Raw genomic sequence first — 18,435 nt, forward strand, 5'->3', positions numbered from 1 at the left:
TGAGAAGATATCGAGTTGTTTTATTTCAAAGTTACTTATTTTACTTGATTCTGGCCACCACGGTAAATGGGCACAATTATATAGGTGATATTATGTTGGCACGTTTCATAAATAAATCCTCCTCACCTCTTTTGTACGTGTATACAAATACAATCACCTCACTAGAAGCAGCACAACGGGCACCGCCAGCCTCCACAGTGGCTGACAAACCCTTAAGAACAGAACAGCAGCTTCCTTGTACACTTTATTTTCACTGCGCTCAACTACGCCATCTGCTGGTCAAATATGGTCTATACACACACAAACGCTGAACACCAGTTTCCAGCAGAGAAGAGCAGCCTCTACAATGATGTCTATGTACAAATAAAAACAGAAATGGAATCAATGTATATATTGCCTACGATGTCTTCACATGATAGCCAGGAAGATCTATAAGAAGCATATGTTAAAAAATATTCAAATAGTTGTTTATGTAAATAATCTAGCCAGTTTTACATCATTTTTTTAGGAATTTATTTCAAATATATACATTTTTGAAAATACCTTTATAAATTAAAGTATTCTAAAATAAAAAAACATCTTACTCCTATCTTTATCATAGATATATACATAGAGACTTATAGACAAATATTTCACTGTCAAAGGCTAGCAATGCAATCATAGAGAAAACTGAGAAAAAAGAGATTTAAACAATATCTTATCATAGTAGTTTGGACATGGAAAATTGGACTTTGTTTTACACATTTCCGGAAAAAATATGTACAGATATATTTATTATATATTACATTATATATGTATATATGCTATGAACATGTAGTGATATTATGCATTTCTTTGTAACATTTTTTTATTGATTATTATTATTTATTTATTTTAAATTGTGGTTTCTCTTTTTAAAGGTTTGGCTGGTTGTGAAGATGCTGGTTGTCCTATTTAAACGATGAAGTCGCCGCTTACTATTGGTCAGTGTGTGGTTAACCCCTCTCCTGATTGGCTTCTGGGGAGTCTGATGTGGATGCCAAGGCCAGCATTGTGACCCGATACACCTCTGTCTCATCTCCCTTCAGCGTGAGAGACGCACTCTCCTGCACCACCTCGTAAGGCTACACACAGACACAGACACACACACACACACACACACACACACACACACACACACACACACACACACACACACACACACACACACACACACACACACACACACACACACACACACACACACACACACACACACACACAATTTAGGCTTAGAATGAGATTCAAAGTATTACACAGGAAGCAGGCCCATCCAATCAAAACAATTGAATCTATCTGTAATCACTGCACTGCTACCTTGTGTCCACTAGGGGGAGTCCATGAGACGGTGATGACCCGTGTGTGGCCTGGTTCCACTGTCCCCCTGCTGGGTTCGATGCTGAAGCCTCTCTGCTGGAGGGCCGTGAGACCGTCCCAGTGGAACTCTCCGTTCTACAAGGCAGGGCAGTGATTGGACAGAAAAGTAACATGGGTGGAGCTGGGAGTGAGTAGGAGCTGTCAAGGCAGAGAGGTCAAGGCTCAGTTAAAGAAACACACAAAGCGTGAAGTCAACACTCTTGATGTATGCATGATATGGACAAAATAAACATTAGACAACGGACGAGGCAGTTAAGCACTCATTGTATGAGTTGAGTCTTCAAGAAATTAGAAAAATTAGGTTTGTATATCAGAATGTATCATGTTTTTTTGTTGGGAGGACCCCAGAGAGTTGTAATCCTAAATCCTAAATCGTACGTAAATAAACTGTTACCAGTCCTAGTCCTAGGCTAAAAGGTTGTTGGCCATGTCTCTCATCAGAAACGCTGTGGCAGTTTCCACAATGTCTCCCGAGTCACCATAATGTTTTCTTTTTTTCAAGATTTATGACCAAAAAATTACCAACACGTCTTACTATCAAAACAATCACTAACAAAACACCTCCAAAGTGGAGGCGTCGATGTGGTGTAACCTCACGAGGTACAAGCTCTACAAGTGCTCGACACTGACCAGACACAAGATGGCCGCTCTTTAAACTGCAAAGGTGGGGAAACAAAATCCACCGAGAAAAACATTATCTTCCGCGCCATGAACTCAAAACACCACAAATGTATATAATAAACCATGTTTCTTGACAATGTATTAATCTTATTAATCCTGTTTATCGCTGAATGATGAAACCAGTGCAAAACACTGTCCCCATGAACCAGCCGTTCTCCATCACGGGGGGTGTACCACGGGGGGTGTACCTTCTTCAGGGGCTGGGCCTGGCGGATGCAGCCAACCGTGAGCTCCCTGACGGCGGGCTGGGGGCCCAGGTCGGCGTGGGGGTCTGCCTTCAGGGTCAGCAGGACTGGGGTGCTGGGACCTAACACACAGAGAGAGAGGAAGGGGAGAGCAGTCCTCATCCTCATGGTCGCCACCACGCCGTGTGGGACCCAGAGCGCGGGGGCCAAAATGGCCCCTGTCACATTTTGATAAAAGATTGGAGAAAAAGTGAGAGAGGAACAGACATCGACGCACACACACACACACACACACACACACACACACACACACACACACACACACACACACACACACACACACACACACACACACACACACACACACACACACACACAGAGAGAGAGAGAGAGAGAGAGAGAGAGAGACAGAGACAGAGACAGAGAGAGAGTGACAGAGAGAGAGTGACAGAGAGAGAGAGACAGAGAGAGAGGCAGAGAGAGAGAGAGAGAGAGAGAGAGAGAGAGAGAGAGAGAGAGAGAGAGAGAGAGAGAGAGAGAGACAGAGAGAGAGAGAGAGAGAGACAGAGAGAGAGAGAGAGAGAGAGAGAGAGAGAGAGAGAGAGAGAGGCAGAGAGAGAGAGAGAGAGAGAGAGAGAGAGAGAGAGAGAGAGAGAGAGAGAGAGAGAGAGAGAGAGAGAGAGAGAGAGAGAGACAGAGAGAGAGAGAGAGAGAGAGAGAGGCCAGAGAGAGAGAGAGGAGAGAGAGAGAGAGAGAGAGAGAGAGAGAGAGAGAGAGAGAGAGAGAGAGAGAGAGAGAGACAGAGAGAGGCAGAGGCAGAGACAGAGACAGAGAGAGAGAGAGAGAGAGCGAAACAGACAGACAGACAGACAGACAGACAGACAGACAGACAGACAGACAGACAGACAGAGGGAGAGAGCCCTACCTGGGAGTTGGGGACTCCTGGGTCCTGGCTGTGGAAGGTAGTCTTGGGGTGGTCCGCCCAGAGTGTCTCCTCCGTGGAGGTACATGGTGCCGGAGACGCAGGCCCCCCTCAGGTCCAGCTCACACACTACAGTCTGAGACACACAGGGGACGCCTGTACTCCTCACACACCACAGTGCACCCGGAGAGTACATCTGGACTACATACGTAATGTACTCAGTCAGGCTTATAATACGGCGTCTGTAAACAGTGAGTGGGTTTCTGTTGAGGGAAAAAACTGTGGGTCCACTTACCTTGTTGATAAGCTCCACCGTCAGTCTGTCTGCGTAGCGGACTGACGGGTGGTCCGGCTGGAAGCTGACGGTCAGGTCCTGGCTCTCCCCCGCACCGACAGCACCCCCTGCTGGTGTCACGCTGAACACACACAGCCCACTGTGGTTTTGGGGGCCTGGTACAAGAGGGATTTGGGATATATACAACACACTGGTTTAGAAGAGGGTTTTAAACCGGCAAATGGTACTTTGAAAGACACTTTTGAGGCAGTTTTTGTTTTATTATTATTATTATTATTTTTTTTTAAATAATTATTCACACAACTATTTACACAACTCTTAATTCATAACCAATATAGTCCAAAATTGCATCAATAACGTTAAATTTGTTATCATGAGCCATAGCTCTAACCATCACACTCACTACCAGGCCTTTATCAATCATACACACTTCCTTACTCTCTCACAAATGCACACAATGCACCCTGTACATAGTGTGCATTCAGAATCAGCACACTCAGCAAAATAGCTTTCAGTGCAGGAAACGCATGCAGAGCGCAGCACAGTGAACCATTCATGCCTGGTCACACCTCAGCAGTCACAGCCGGAACCCCCGCTGGCATCACCCTTTAACACACTGAATCACCAGCAAAATAATCACGGTACCACCACAGGAAGTCCCACCCGCTGTTGGAAGGGGGGTGTTGGGGTCGGACTCACCCACGATGGGCCGGGATTCGGGGTACCCCTGGAGAAGGACAGCCAGGCGGTCCTCTGTGCTAGGGGGCCCTAGGCTGGCCTGCAGGACGCTGTAGCGCACCTCCACGGACGAACGGTTCTTCAGCTGAGGGGAGAGAGAGGACAGCCTTCCAGTGCTGCGCAGAAACATCGGTGTCGTTCTTTTCACTGTGGTCCGTTCTAGAGTAGCGGGCCTGCCCCAGTCTTACAGGTCAAACCAAACATCCGTATAACTCCCATAGAAATCAGGTGGAGTAGGTATTATCATTTTGTTATAACTTGGGGTAAGATTTTCCCCCAGGGATCAATGAAGTATATGGTTAAATTTTTTTAATTCGGATTCTATAATACAGAAGGAATCAAACTATCAATAACAGCTAAGAACTAGAAAATGCATTTCCTGCAGAAAATGTGGTGAATGCTGTAGTACAAAGTGAGGTTGAAAATATTTAATAAAGCCAAATAGATTAAGGCATAAAGAAATGTTAAACGGCTTAAATCAACTGAAGGGATTTGAACAGAGTTCAGCAGTCTAAATGGAGTAAACAGTATAAACATGCAAACCATTTAAAAAAAAATAAAGGTTGGAAACAAATAAATTGACATTTGAATGAAAAGTGTAAAGCATTGCTGAAAATACAGAAATGTAAAAGGAATTTAACTGAAGAATCTGAAATAAAAGTATAAAGGTAATCGAAATTCTGAAGTTACGAAGTCTGAAGTAGTAAGTGTCAGAGAATGGGAGGAAGGCTCCGCCGTCCTCCCATTGACTTCCATTGTAAAAAATAGTATTAATATCTTAAAAAGTATAAAATATTAAAGAGATCTGAAAAGAAGCGCGTGATTCCAAGCTAATATGAACATTTTAAAATTTTAATGGAGTCTCTAGGTGAAAAATGTAGGAAGGAGATAGGTCCCAAAGTATGCAGAGAATAATAAAGAGGAAAGATAGACAGAAAGAAAGAAAAAAACGTAAGAAGAACAGTAGTTAATAATAATCATACATTTTATTTGTAAAGCACTTTACATTCGAAAATCTTAAAGTGCTACAGAGTTTAAGAGAGAAAAAAGGTCTTGAGGGTTTGTTTAAAAACTGTTGAGCGCTGCATGCAGCACCCACCTAATTACCTGTGTACTAGAATAGGTAAGCTGTGGACATTGGGAATCGAACCCAGTAGCTTTCAGTCCACCCTACTCACTGCACTATCACTCCCGTCATGAACCCACCCCACAGGCACCCGCCCCCCCCCCCCCCCAGGGCCCTACACGGGCGTGTCTCCTCACCTTCAGGACCCGCGAGGCGGTGCCCTCCTTCTGCAGCACGTAGCCAAAGTCCAGCAGACCACCGCCGGGCCCGGCGCCGACCGCACCGCCGTCAGGGCAGCGGCAGGTGAGCAGAGGCTCCACCCCCTCCCCGCGCAGCGTCACCTCCAGGGTCATGCCCCGGCACTTCACCTCCAGGGTCTCACAGTGCTGCAAGGGGGGAGGAGTCACAGTGAGAGGGGGGCCGTCCCCATGAGCAGGGTGTCCCTCCCCTCGCCCCGCGCCCTGGTGCAGGGCGTCCAGGGCGGGGTTAAGGGGTCAACTACCCTCTTGCCCAGGGCGGGGTTAAAGGTCACCTACCCTCTTGCCCAGGGCGGGGTTAAAGGTCACCTACCCTCTAGCCCAGGGCGGGGTTAAAGGTCACCTAGCCTCTAGCCCAGGGTGGGGTTAAAGGTCACCTACCCTCTGGCCCAGGACGGGGTTAAAGGTCACCTACCCTCTAGCCCAGGGCGGGGTTAAAGGTCACCTACCCTCTTGCCCAGGGCGGGGTTAAACGTCACCTACCCTCTTGCCCAGGGCGGGGCAGAAGGCCAGCAGCAGCGGGAACCTCCCTCCGGGGGGAAGGCGTCTCAGAGCGTTGAGGAGGAGGAAGGGGCCCCCGGGGTCCAGCAGGGAGGAACTCAGCTGGGACAGGGGTCAAGGGTCAATGACAGGACAGGGGGGGGGGGGGGGGGGGGCAGGGCTGTGGAGACAACAGCTCCTACAACCAAACAGCTCCTATCTTTGAAGCTTGTATTATTATTTTTAAAATCCATACGTAGCCAACTCCTTTTTTATTTTTTGCAAAAAAGAATAGATTATATCAATGTGTCTGACCTCCGCCTTTTGCTCCTCTGCAACCAATCAAAACACCTGCGTTGGCATATATCTGCAGATAAGGATACATCCAAAGACTCCTTGGAGATGTTCTGAATAGTCAGCTTATGGACAACCTTTTGTCCTTCAAAGAAATCAGAAAGCAAAGATTAAAAAAGCTGTAAACACTGAGTCAATTGGATAAAAAAAATGCTTGCGTCATGGGAATGATGTAACACTTCACAACGGACCCAAGGCCGCTTGCTGGAAGTCGATTGCGTTCTGGCCGTTGTTTGAAATGACCACTAGAGGGGGCTGTACAGCAGGACAATGCAGCTCCAAGAAAAGCGTATTCTGGGGACTGGAGGGAAGAAATAAAATGCAAATTAACCGTCCGAATTGGATAAATATAAACTTTTCTTTGAACCTAATACTATGATTGCCATCATCTTCATGGTTAAAGGGAAGGGCGAATATTATTATTAATATTGTCAGACTCTAAGGTGATACTGGTGTGTGTCCAGTCCAGAGGGTGGGCGTCCCGCGGCACGGCGTTACCTCCACGCCGCCTGGGCCTGGGGGTCGTCCGCGGGGAGGTCTCCGTCCGACACGAAGCACGGGACCACGTAGCGTCGCAGGCAGCCGGGGAAGGAGTAGAGCAGCGCCGCCCGGCCGGCCTCGTAGGCCTCAGACCTGGGAGGACGCCACGGATCATCAACCAGAGCACTCACACACACGCTCACACACAGCCAATAAGGCATCAACAACGACAAACACAGACACACAGACACACAGACACACAGACACACACACACTCACACACTCACACACAGCCAATAATGCATCAACAACAACACACACAGACACACAGACACACACACACACACACACACACACACACACACACACACACACAGCCAATAAGGCATCAACAACGACAGACACAGACACACAGACACACACACACTCACACACACACACACACACACACACACACACACACACACACACACACACACACACACACACAGACACACACACACAGACACACAGCCAATAATGCATCAACAACAACACACACACACACACACACACACACACACACACACACACACACACACACACACACACACACACACACACACACACACACACACACACACACACACACACACACACAAACACACACGCACATACATACACACACACACACACACACACACACACAGACTTACACACAAAGCATCATCAACTCACACACACAAACACTAACACACAAACAGGTTTATATACGATGCATCAACAACAACACACACACACACACACACACACACACACACACACACACACACACACACACACACACACACACACACACACACACACACACACACACACACACACACACACACACACACAAACAAGCATACACACAAACACACACAAGAGCTCCCTGCTTGTGTACTAGACCTACGGTCAGGAGTCGTTGAGTCAAAGTGTGTGTGACAATAGTTACAGAAAAAAACCCATGTGCCAAGCAAATAAAGACAAAATGCTAGAACCTCTTCTAAATAATACTGCTGTGATATAATGCAGGAGTAACTTCAGTGCTTGGACTAAATCGAGTCATAAATATATCTCAAACTGTGAAATATTGAAGATGTGACTACATTATGTCATTTATATTTCAGTTTGATGTCATAGATGAAACTACAGAGGAAATAAGACAAGGGAAGTAATTCCTCTTCTTGTATGAACTGCACTTTGATATTGTAGTATTGAAATATGCAACAGTAACCCTTAAGCTATCTATTATTAACATTTAAATTCAGCACAGTAATGTTGGTGTAATCTTCAGACAGAATGCATCAAACGAGGTTCACGAGATCTCATTGCTCACAAGAGAGCGCCTTTGAGTCTTCCATGAACAGGCACAAACAGTGAAGAACCTCAGAATCACACCAACTAGCCATTGGCTTGTGTTTGCGTCTATTTTTGTTTCTAAGTTGACACTAGCAACCCACAGAATATTTCTGAACGCTTTAACGTTATAACAAAAGAAAATAATAACCAGGTGATTTAACATAAGCTGTGGGGATCATTTATTGGCAATAGTGGGTGCATCTATGTGGTATTCCTTTCGGCAGGGAGTCAAACACCCAAAGAGGTGTGTGTGTGTGTGTGTGTGTGTGTGTGTGTGTGTGTGTGTGTGTGTGTGTGTGTGTGTGTGTGTGTGTGTGAATGAGTGAGTGAGTGAGTGAGTGAGTGAGTGAGTGAGTGAGTGAGTGAGTGAGTGAGTGAGTGAGTGAGTGAGTGAGTGAGAGAGTGAGAGTGAGAGTGAGAGTGAGAGAGAGAGAGAGAGAGAGAGTGAGAGAGAGAGAGAGAGAGAGAGAGAAGAGAGCGCGAGAGAAAGAGAGTCTTACCCCTCTTGTATGTCTTCAGGCCTGGGTGATGCAAGGTCTTCGGGTTCGGGGATTGGACTCTGCTTGACTTTTGTCTTAGCACTGGTAGCCGCTTTGGCTGAGGGCCGTGGCCCATTCTTACCATTCTTACCATTCTTACCTGCTGGGAGCTCCTTGGAGTTCAGAGTAAGGAAATAAACACACACAAACATGCACACATAAAGTCACATGACCAAGCACGTACGGACACACATGCACAACCAGACGCACACATACACAAACAAACAATCAGATTTATTATGAGCGACAATCAACAACTTCAAATGAAACCAAGGGTATTAGATCTAAAGTTTTGGTGCCAGGTAATAAGGCAATAGGGGACACTGCGTGGCTCCCATTTCACCCAAACAGGCGCAGCGATGCACTTCACCAGTGATGATGTGGTGCCTGCGGTCTGGGGGCTAGTGTGTGCATATTAGGTGCCGAGTTGCATGGAGAGCCATGATGTGCATGATCAGTCTGATGTGTGGGTACTGGAACTGGGCCATAGATAGTGCCTCGCTAACTAGGATGACTCCTTGTCACCATGGAAACCACAGAGAAAACATTGTTTTTGAGGTATCTCGGTGGGAAGATTACATGGGCCCGAGACGGCCTGATAGAAAAAAGAAGCGGGTGGGTTTCTGGTCTAAAAAAAGGGATGTCAGCGGTGCCTCTAGTTGCCATGGTAACCAGATCTTTATTTTTAGCTAACCAGGCTACGTTTAACCTCGTGTAAGCAGCACACTGCCACTGACTTACACGTGGTGACATGGCTCGTGGCTAACAGGCTCAGCGGATACATAAACAGCCCATCGCTATGCCCCTTTGTGTTTGGTGGCGTCCCACCTGGCTCTTACCTGGGGCCCCGCTGCTTTCTCCGCCCGGCTCCTCTCCAGCTCCTGCCTGCGGAGGAGAACGGCTCGGTGGGCGATGCGAGCCGCCTCCTCCCTGATCTGCTGGTCTGACAGGCGGGGCCGGAACGACACCTGGAGCAGGCATTTCTAGAGAGAGAGAGAGGGAGAGATTGAGAGAGAGTGAGAGAGACAGAGAGAGAGAGACAGAGACAGAGACAGAGACAGAGACAGAGAGACAGAGAGAGAGAGAGCATAAACCAAACTTAAAGACGCAAGGCGCTTGGTGTTCAGCAGAGGGCGCCAGAACATAAACAAACAACATCAGGCTGTGGCAGGGATTCTCCTCTCCCTGTAAACATGATTTAGAGAGCAGGGACCAGAGGGAGTTGGGCTGGGGTGTCCAACGGTATTACACTGGGAGTTAAGCTACTCACAGGCTGTAATAGAGCCCAAGTCCTCAAGCCTCAGGGCATCGGCCATTATGTAATCGTTAATATCATGTTGTCAAGCCGCTTTTATCATAATTAAACACAGAGAGAGAAAGGAAAAACAAAACCTCTTGCTTGTTAATGAGAGATCAATTGTGTTGCCAGTACAGGATGCCGTTTTTTAATCAGATGTCCCTGTTGTCTTCTTCAATGTTTTGAGGAACCACTTTTTGAATTTAACATCAACCTTTGTTTTAAAGAGTTCCTGTCCTCCGTTTGCTCGAATCCTCCTGGAAGCAATCTGCCTTTGCAGATTACGGTACAGTCACATAAACAGCAGGGGACTGTCATCAGTCTCTTCACCTCATTAAGAGAGCGAGAGACATGAGACGTCACGATTTGTGACGTCACAAGTGGAGCGATCCAATCACACATCAGCATGCAAATATACCAAACATCCTAATTTACATGAACTTTCAAATGTGTCATAAATATTTGGCCTAATCAGCCCTTTGAGACTGTAATAGTGTCTAAGGGCTATACAAAAAAAATATTAGGCATGATTGACCTCATGGGGTTGTTTCTTAGTTTAAATAGACAACGGCATGGTCAATATCTCATGACACCACTATGTGTGTTGTCTCAGTCAATTCAGATTACTTAATCAACATCACAGCACCAACTCCACCTAAACTATAGCCTTAAGGTGGTCCAGATGAAGCAGGATAAATGGATGAACGAATGAATGAATTTCTGAATGAATGAACGAATGAATTCATGCATTCACAAATTAATCAATCAATTCATTCATTCATTCATTTGTGAATCTGTGAATACCTCTCCAGGCAGCAGGCGGCCGTCCCTGGGCACCACGCTGATCTCAGACTCCTGGGGCGGGGAGAAGGAGAAGAGCCGGGGTCCCTTGGAGCCCGGGTGGCTGAGGTGCAGCGTGGCGACGGAGCCGTCCCCCAGGGCCGTGGCCCCGAAGCGCACCATGTGGTGGGACAGCTCCAGGGGGGGCCGGACCCCCAGGCCGCGGCACGCCAGGGGGAAATCCCTGGGGGGCAAGGCAGAAAATAGAGGGGGAGGGGGGACGTTACTGATAGTGCAGATCGAACATCGTCATGGGGTTCACAAAGCACACAGGAGTGGATTCATGGGTATAAATTGGCTATCACAGCTAAACGATCTGTCACACCCATAACAAACAGTGGCCATCTTTCGAGACGTTTATTAAACCGATCTGTAAGTTAATTAAGTTAATGGAGTACAGATTCCCATTAAATAAAGAGGCGATCAGGCAGATTCAGCATTTCTTCACTGGCATTGGCTGTTAGATAAACCCCTACACACCGTGAGAACCAATCAGAGCCTCAGATCTGTATCTGACAGTGGTTCCAATTCCTGACGATCATACATGCTCTGATTCTTGGTATTTTATCAGTAGAAGAAGAATGAACACACAGAGAACCCCTCCCACTCATCCACAGTCCAGCATAAACACACTACATTGAGTAAGGTAAGGGATAAGAGGGGCTACCTGTTGATTCCGGACCGACAGGTCAAGGTGAACCTGTACTCCCTGGCCTTCCTCGCACTGAAGATTAGGTCCAGATCCACCGTCTCCAGGGGCAACAGCGTGCCGAAACCATTGTTGGGCTGCACCTCAAGGAACTAGAGAGAGAGAGAGAGAGAGAGAGAGAGAGAGAGAGAGAGAGAGAGAGAGAGAGAGAGAGAGAGAGAGGAGAGGAGAGAGAGGGAGAGGGAGAGAGGGAGAGAGAGAGAGAGAGAGAGAGAGAGAGAGAGAGGAGAGAGGGAGAGAGGGAGAGAGAGAGGAACAGAGAGAGAGAGAGAGAGAGAGAGGGAGAGAGAGAGAGGAACAGAGAGAGAGAGAGAGAGAGAGAGAGGGAGAGAGAGAGAGGAACAGAGAGAGAGAGAGAGAGAGAGAGAGAGAGAGAGAGAGAGAGAGAGAGAGAGAGAGAGAGAGCGACAGAGAGAGCGACAGAGAGAGCGAGAGAGAGAGCGAGAGCGAGAGCACACCCAAGCACCATGCCACCATGCATTAGTCAGACATAGGCTCCTACTTTCATCTTAGAGAAGTGTGCTCAAAAGTAGAGTGCACCGATTGCAAAAGATCCACTGCTATGCCTGAATTTTAGATAGGGTGCCTCACCCAGCAATGTTTCATGACTATCTGTCTTGTTTCCCTATTGGCCAAGTTGGCAATTTGTCATAGAATTAAAAAATGTGAGCGAAAAGTTGTATTTAAAAAATTCATGTCATTTATATGTAACTGAATCTGAACGACGTAGAACTTAACAATATCTCCAAGGAATCTCACAAGGTAAAGGGAATCTCATCTATTCCCCGCTACAGAAAGGTGACAGAGCTGACGAGGTATCTGATTGGCTGGTTTCAGGTCAGGTGGTATACGTCCCCCCCCCCGCCTGTACCTCGGGGACGCCCATGAATCCGTAGTCCTGGGGCAGCAGGGAGTGGTTGGACAGACGGACGCCGGTCCGGACTGACTCGCGGACCGAGCAGTGGCCAAAGTCCACCTCGGCGAGGTCGAAAGTCAGGTCGGAGGTGGTGACCACGGCGTGGACGGTGTAGAGGACGGGCCGCGGCTGGTGGGACAGGACAGGGCGGGGAGGCGTTTCCCCAAAAGAGATCAACCCACTTTAGATACGTTCACCCTCCGTCAAACTGTGTGGCCGTGATATTATGTTTAAGGGTTTGAGGTTTTACTCCCGGGTGTCCGTTCTATGGGTCAAGGCGGACCACGGCAGGTGTGTGTGTTTGTGTGTGTGTGTGTGTGTGTGTTCTATTGTGCATGCTCAGACATATACGGTCTCCTTAACCCCTCCTATAGTTGGTTTCTTAAACAGTAAATAACACTTGATCTGCTTTAACTAAATTGTTGTGCTTTTTTGCACACTGTTGAGTAAGAGATAGAGAGAGAGAGAGAGAGAGAGAGAGAGAGAGAGAGTGCACCCAAGCACCCAGCCGACATGGGAGAGATGGACAGAGAGGGAGAGAGAATTCCCGGAGCACCAATCAGAACTAATCCCATCACCGATGGTGTGGTCGCGATGGTGTGGTCGTGGGAAGCGAGAGTGGATGGAGAGAGAGCGAGAGAGAGAGAGAAAGACAAGGACAGAGAGAAAGAGACGGAGAGAGAAAGAGAGAAATAGAGAGAGAAAGGACCAGGATAGAGAAACAGAGAGAGCGGGAGGGAGAGAGAACGAGAAAGAGAGGGAGAGAGAAAGAGAGAGAGAGGGGGAGAGAGAGAGAGAGAGAGAGGAGAGAGAGAGAGAGAGAGAGAGAAGAGGGAGAGAGACCAGAGAGAGACAGAGAGAGAGAGAGAGAGAGAGGAGAGAGAGAGATACAGAGAGAGAGAGAGAGAGAGAGAGAGAGAGAGAGACAGAGAGACAGAAACAGTGAGTGAGAGGTAGAGAGAGAGAGAGAGAGAGAGAGAGAGAGAGAGAGAGAGAGAGACAGAGAGAGACAGAGAGACAGAGAGACAGAAACAGTGAGTGAGAGGTAGAGAGAGTGCTTTCCATCCTATTATTGTTGCGGATGTTTTCTGCTGGTATTTGGAAATGTGTGGTCAGGGACGTGACCCTGGCTGTGATCCAGTGCTCCCGGTTAAGGGGGCAATAGAGACGGCAGTGAGACCCTGACATTCTTCCATCCTACAATTTGGATGATAAAACCCTCCAGCTTGTCCTATTCCTGGCCGTCTCCTCCTGGGCCGTGTCTGGACCCCAGCACGCCCTCCTCGTTTGTTAGTCCCACTTCCTGCTCCAGCGCTCGGCTGCCCACCCCCATCACCACACACACACACACACACACACACACACACACACACACACACGTGAGCGTGTGTGTGTGTGTGCGCGTGGTCAAATGCCAAGCCTAAAGGTCTGGCCGCAACAGCCTTGGAACCCATGGGCATGCTGGCCCAGCCTCTTATTGGCCTCTAATCTGCACCCCCCCCCCCCACCCCCTCCTCCCCTCCCCAGCCCCCCGTCCCCTGACCCCCTCTTCCCCCGTCCCCGTCCAGGGAATGTAGTGGGGCAGTGGAGGGCGGGGTAAGGCGCGGATAACTTGATGGAGCGGAGGCATGGGGGGCCGGGGGAGAGGAAGGTGTCCATTCTGGCAGGCGAGTGCGAGGGTGTGACGGTCGGCCATGTTTGATCTTTTTGACTTACAATCAGGAATCTGGCGGACTTCTCCCGGGCAGCTGGTGGGTCTATTTTAAACCGCCAGGATGGCGCGACGCTGTGCCTGATAGGGTGGGTTTTTAGATCGGCTCTTTTCAAAAGAAGAACGCCAGATGGATGCTGTTGGTGGATAACGCTGTCTTTATCCGCCTTGGCGGCACTTGAGGTAGCGTGAGCAGAGTGTGTGTTCAGGAATAGAAATCGAGCGCACCCCCCCCCCCCCCCCCCCGCACACCTTTAAACGCTCCCACGACGGCGGGGGAGGGGGGTTAGGACCTACTGCCGGACAGGGGGTGACCGCAAACAGGGGGGCTGCGCTCTCTCGAGCCGGGGCCCTCCTGGCGTTTTGGGTGAAGTGGCACAGGGTAACCTTTCTGCGGGGTAGCTTGTGGGCCACCAGAGTAAACTGGGGCTTCCGGGCGGGGTCCGGGATAATTTTAGCGCGTGACCAGAGAAGTGGGTTATGAACCTACATCGCCTGCGCCTCGCTATACAAGTAGGACGCAAAGTTGCTGTACTGTAGCGAGAGATGTGGGTCTGAGGGGGGATAGGGTTCGGTACTGTGTGTGTGTGTGACGATGTTTGTGTGTGTGTCTGTGTGTGTGACGATGTTTGTGTGTGTGTCTGTGTGTGTGTGTGTCTGTGTGTGTGTGTGTGTGTGTGTGTGTGTGTGTGTGTGTGTGAGTATGTGTGTGTGTGTGTATGTGTGTGACGATGTGTGTGTGTGTGTGACGATGTGTGTGTGTGTGTGCGACGATGTATGTGTGTCTGTGTGTGTGTGTGTGTGTGTGTGTGTGTGTGTTTGTGTGTGTGAGCGAGCAAGTGGCTGAGTGAGTGAGGGAGTGAGGGAGCGACGGAGCGAGTGAGTGTGTGTGTGCGCAATACAAACCTGGTCAGCCACGTGCACCTTTAACGGGAGCTCCAAGACCCCTGTTTGGCTGTCGTAGAACTCACTAGCGTCCTCAGAGAGACTGGACCTGCAGCAGAGCCCACAGGGGGAATAATTAGACGAAATGCCATTACGTGAACACAGGAAACACCTTGGTCCATTGCGGGTGTGGTATCTACCTGAGGGTTGTACCTCAGGTGGGATCATAAAGCTGTGGATTATGTGATTGACCTGTCACTGTCTAATTATATCTTCTGTGTGTGAGTCCTGTGTGTGTGTGTGTGTGTGTGTGTGTGTGTGTGTGCGTGTGTGTGTGTGTGTATTAGTGTGCTGTTGTTTTGTGTCGATTGTTTCCATCAATCAACACTCGCCTCCTCCAAAACCCACACGCCACATTTAAAGAAGTCAAAGAATGCCACTGTGATGGAAGAGAGAGAGAGAGAGAGAGAGAGAGAGAGAGAGAGAGAGAGAGAGAGAGAGAGAGAGAGAGAGAGAGAGAGAACTTCCGGAGAACCAATCAGAACCATTACCATCACCGTGGCGATGGCATGGTGTTGGGAAGCGAGAGAGAGAGAGAGAGACACAGAGAGCGAGAGAGAGAGAGAGAGAGAGAGAGAGAGAGAGAGAGAGAGAGAGAGAGAGAGAGAGAGAGAGAGAGAGAGGTTGAGGGAGACAAAGAGCGGAAGAGCAGATACAGAAAGAGAGAGAGAGAGAGCAGATAGTACAGAGCGAGGAGATACAGATACGGAGCTTGCCTCCACACTTCACTGTGGGTTGTAACCATGGCGATGGAAGGAGAGACTCGTAAGCGTGTTTTCGGCGAGAGAGAGAGGCCCCAGCAGTCGTGCTCAGAGCTTATGTAAACCCCCCCCCCCCCCCCCCCCCCCACCACCCTGCCTGCCGATACCCCCGGCGCAGAGAGCTCCTGCTCTGGAGACAGTATTTATATATTTAGAGCTATATATTTACACAAAACATTTGATAGGCGCGCAAATCACATGTCAGCGCGCTGAATAAAAAACCGAGGCAAACAACTCCCCACGTGTTTTGCTCTCTCTCTGGCTCTCTCTCCCTCTTTCCGTTCCCTCCTGTCCTGCCAAACCTTCGTCTTCGCCGTCATCCCGGAGTCCTACTGCTGAAACTAGCTGAACGCGCCGCGAGCGCAGCGCTAGGAGCTAGCGACCAGGCCGCCAGTGGTTTGAAGATAGTTACAATGGGCAAAATAAAAAATGCTGTTTGTATTTCAAAGCTTGTCTTCACAGCACAATCTTTGACAGAGGCCCTAGCCTCGGTTTATTAAATATTCTCTGTATTGTCTTCCCTCTCCACACAGCGTATAAGTCGGCGAGACGAGCTAACTTCACTTTGTGACTGAGCGATGTCAACGAAGACAGAACTGTCCCCGAAGGAGACTTGACTGTCATGGAGTGGGTGAAAAGAAAGGGAGAGAGACAGAGACAGAGAGGGAGAGAGAGAGACAGAGTGAGGGTGAGATAGAGACAGCAGAGAGGGTGAGAAATCGAGAAAGAGAGAGAGGGAAATACAGAGATAGAGAGAGAGAGAGAGAGAGAGAGAGAGAGAGAGAGAGAGAAGGTGGGTGGGAGAGAATATAAATATTTGATGTGATTGAACAGCCTGACCAATGAGCCCAGTGTGGATGTATTTAGGGAAAGTCACAGTTGAATTCAGTTGGCAGGTCAGAGTGGAAATGAGGGAGGGTGGGAGAGGAGGGAGGGGGAGGGGAGGGAGGGGGAGGGGAGGTTGCAGGGAGACAGGGGAATGTGGTGAGACCAGGGAGGGAGGAGGGAGGAGGGAACGGAGACACATGGCCGACGATTCCCAGGTCAATACGGTGACGGCGTGCGTGCAGAGATCAGCCTCACACTCTGCTCGCTCCACTCCGTGACGCGGCTCCCAGATCGCCCGTAGGGAGTCACCGTCAGAGAGGTGCCAGGGTCCCGTGCCTTTGCCTCCGTGTGACACACGCCGCCCCGGGTGACGTCACCCAGAGAGGAGCAGGGTACAGTGAATTGGTCCGCGACCCACCCTCTCTCTCTCTCTCTCTCTCTCTCTCTGGCGCTTCAGACACAACCTTTTTCCCGGCTTCCTGCTCGCTTTTGTGTCCGGCCCCTCACACCCTGCAGCGGTGACGCCGTCCACTTAGCGGTCACTTGTCGTGCCCCCCCCCCCATTCAGAAAGAGTGATTATGAAAAGGATTAGTCTCCGGATTAAGACTAAGGGATTTGACCATTCCGAGACGAGATGGATGGTTTTCCAAAAAAAACAAAGAATTACACGACATCGGCCCACCGCTGATTGACCTCCGATCCATAATCACAATACGGGAAACGTGGCGTCCCTATTGGTTGTTACTTTGAACTCCGCGTCCCGCCGTTGGTGCCCCCGGACACAGGGTTTAGGGCCGCGGGCCGCACGGATCGCGCGGTTCTACGCTTGTAATCTGCGGTGGATCCTCCAGTGGTTACTAATCTCCCTTTTATCAGCCACGACCGCTTGGTGAGGAGACGGACGACAGCTGGGATTACGGGCCCTGAATCCCCCCCACTAAGCACACATTTTAGTCATTTATTTATGTTCACATTTTACAATAACAAATTTTGAACACAAACACTGGTAGATGCACTCATCAAGCCCAGAATCTCTTTGACATGTCTGATCTCAGTCTATGGATACAGGAAGCAGCGTCTCCTCCATATGTGGCGGCTGCCTATTAATACAGATATGGAGCAGAATTTCGCAAGTGCTTTAGCTTTTGGCTTCGGAATTCCAGCCATCTGCAAACCCCTTATGACGAGTCTGTGGACATGGCCAAGGCTTCCAAATATAAACACAAGTAGTTTGCAGGTGTACCCCAGTTGTGCAATCTCATTTCTGAGAAGTTGGTATTTTGTAACCTTGGCAAGGAATGCCTCCTCCAGACTATAGTCAAACGTACAGCTTACTTCTAAGATGGTGACTTCTCTGCTTACCTCATCAACAACAATAACATCTGGTGTATTGGCTGTCACATTTGAAAAATAGTCAACTTCGTTATTGCACAGAGTCAACATGTCAGATGAAACCCTTGAATGGGTATATACTTTAACGGAGGAAGGTGGGGTATATAAAAGCATGTTCTTAACCAGTACAGTACAGTACGCTTGGTGAGGAGACGGACGACAGCTGGGATTACGGGCCCTGAATCCCCCCCACTAAGCACACACACACACACACACACACACACACACACTCATGATCCCACTGGATCACGCTTCAAACC

The 18,435-nt window shown here is 48.9% G+C and overlaps 1 protein-coding gene across 1 annotated transcript in view; it reads right to left on the minus strand.

Annotated features, from left to right (window-relative positions):
- Window positions 1-886: 886 nt before the first annotated feature.
- cfap74 (cilia and flagella associated protein 74) overlaps window positions 887-18,435 on the minus strand; it is a 44,561-nt gene continuing 27,012 nt past the window's right edge. The window contains exons 20-36 of the mRNA XM_056593609.1: window positions 15,155-15,242; window positions 12,493-12,666; window positions 11,580-11,713; window positions 10,877-11,096; window positions 9,615-9,758; window positions 8,737-8,888; window positions 6,872-7,006; window positions 6,565-6,674; window positions 6,403-6,458; window positions 6,023-6,142; window positions 5,480-5,668; window positions 4,178-4,301; window positions 3,479-3,633; window positions 3,187-3,319; window positions 2,265-2,383; window positions 1,336-1,470; window positions 887-1,103 (exon numbers count right to left, since the gene is read on the minus strand). Coding sequence (XP_056449584.1) covers window positions 975-1,103; window positions 1,336-1,470; window positions 2,265-2,383; window positions 3,187-3,319; window positions 3,479-3,633; window positions 4,178-4,301; window positions 5,480-5,668; window positions 6,023-6,142; window positions 6,403-6,458; window positions 6,565-6,674; window positions 6,872-7,006; window positions 8,737-8,888; window positions 9,615-9,758; window positions 10,877-11,096; window positions 11,580-11,713; window positions 12,493-12,666; window positions 15,155-15,242 — 2,317 coding nt within the window. The 3' untranslated portion in view covers window positions 887-974. The remainder of the gene's footprint in view (window positions 1,104-1,335; window positions 1,471-2,264; window positions 2,384-3,186; window positions 3,320-3,478; window positions 3,634-4,177; window positions 4,302-5,479; window positions 5,669-6,022; window positions 6,143-6,402; window positions 6,459-6,564; window positions 6,675-6,871; window positions 7,007-8,736; window positions 8,889-9,614; window positions 9,759-10,876; window positions 11,097-11,579; window positions 11,714-12,492; window positions 12,667-15,154; window positions 15,243-18,435) is intronic.

This window comes from Gadus chalcogrammus, chromosome 1 (assembly GCF_026213295.1).
Source record: "Gadus chalcogrammus isolate NIFS_2021 chromosome 1, NIFS_Gcha_1.0, whole genome shotgun sequence".
In the NCBI taxonomy this organism is placed as follows: Eukaryota; Metazoa; Chordata; class Actinopteri; order Gadiformes; family Gadidae; genus Gadus; species Gadus chalcogrammus.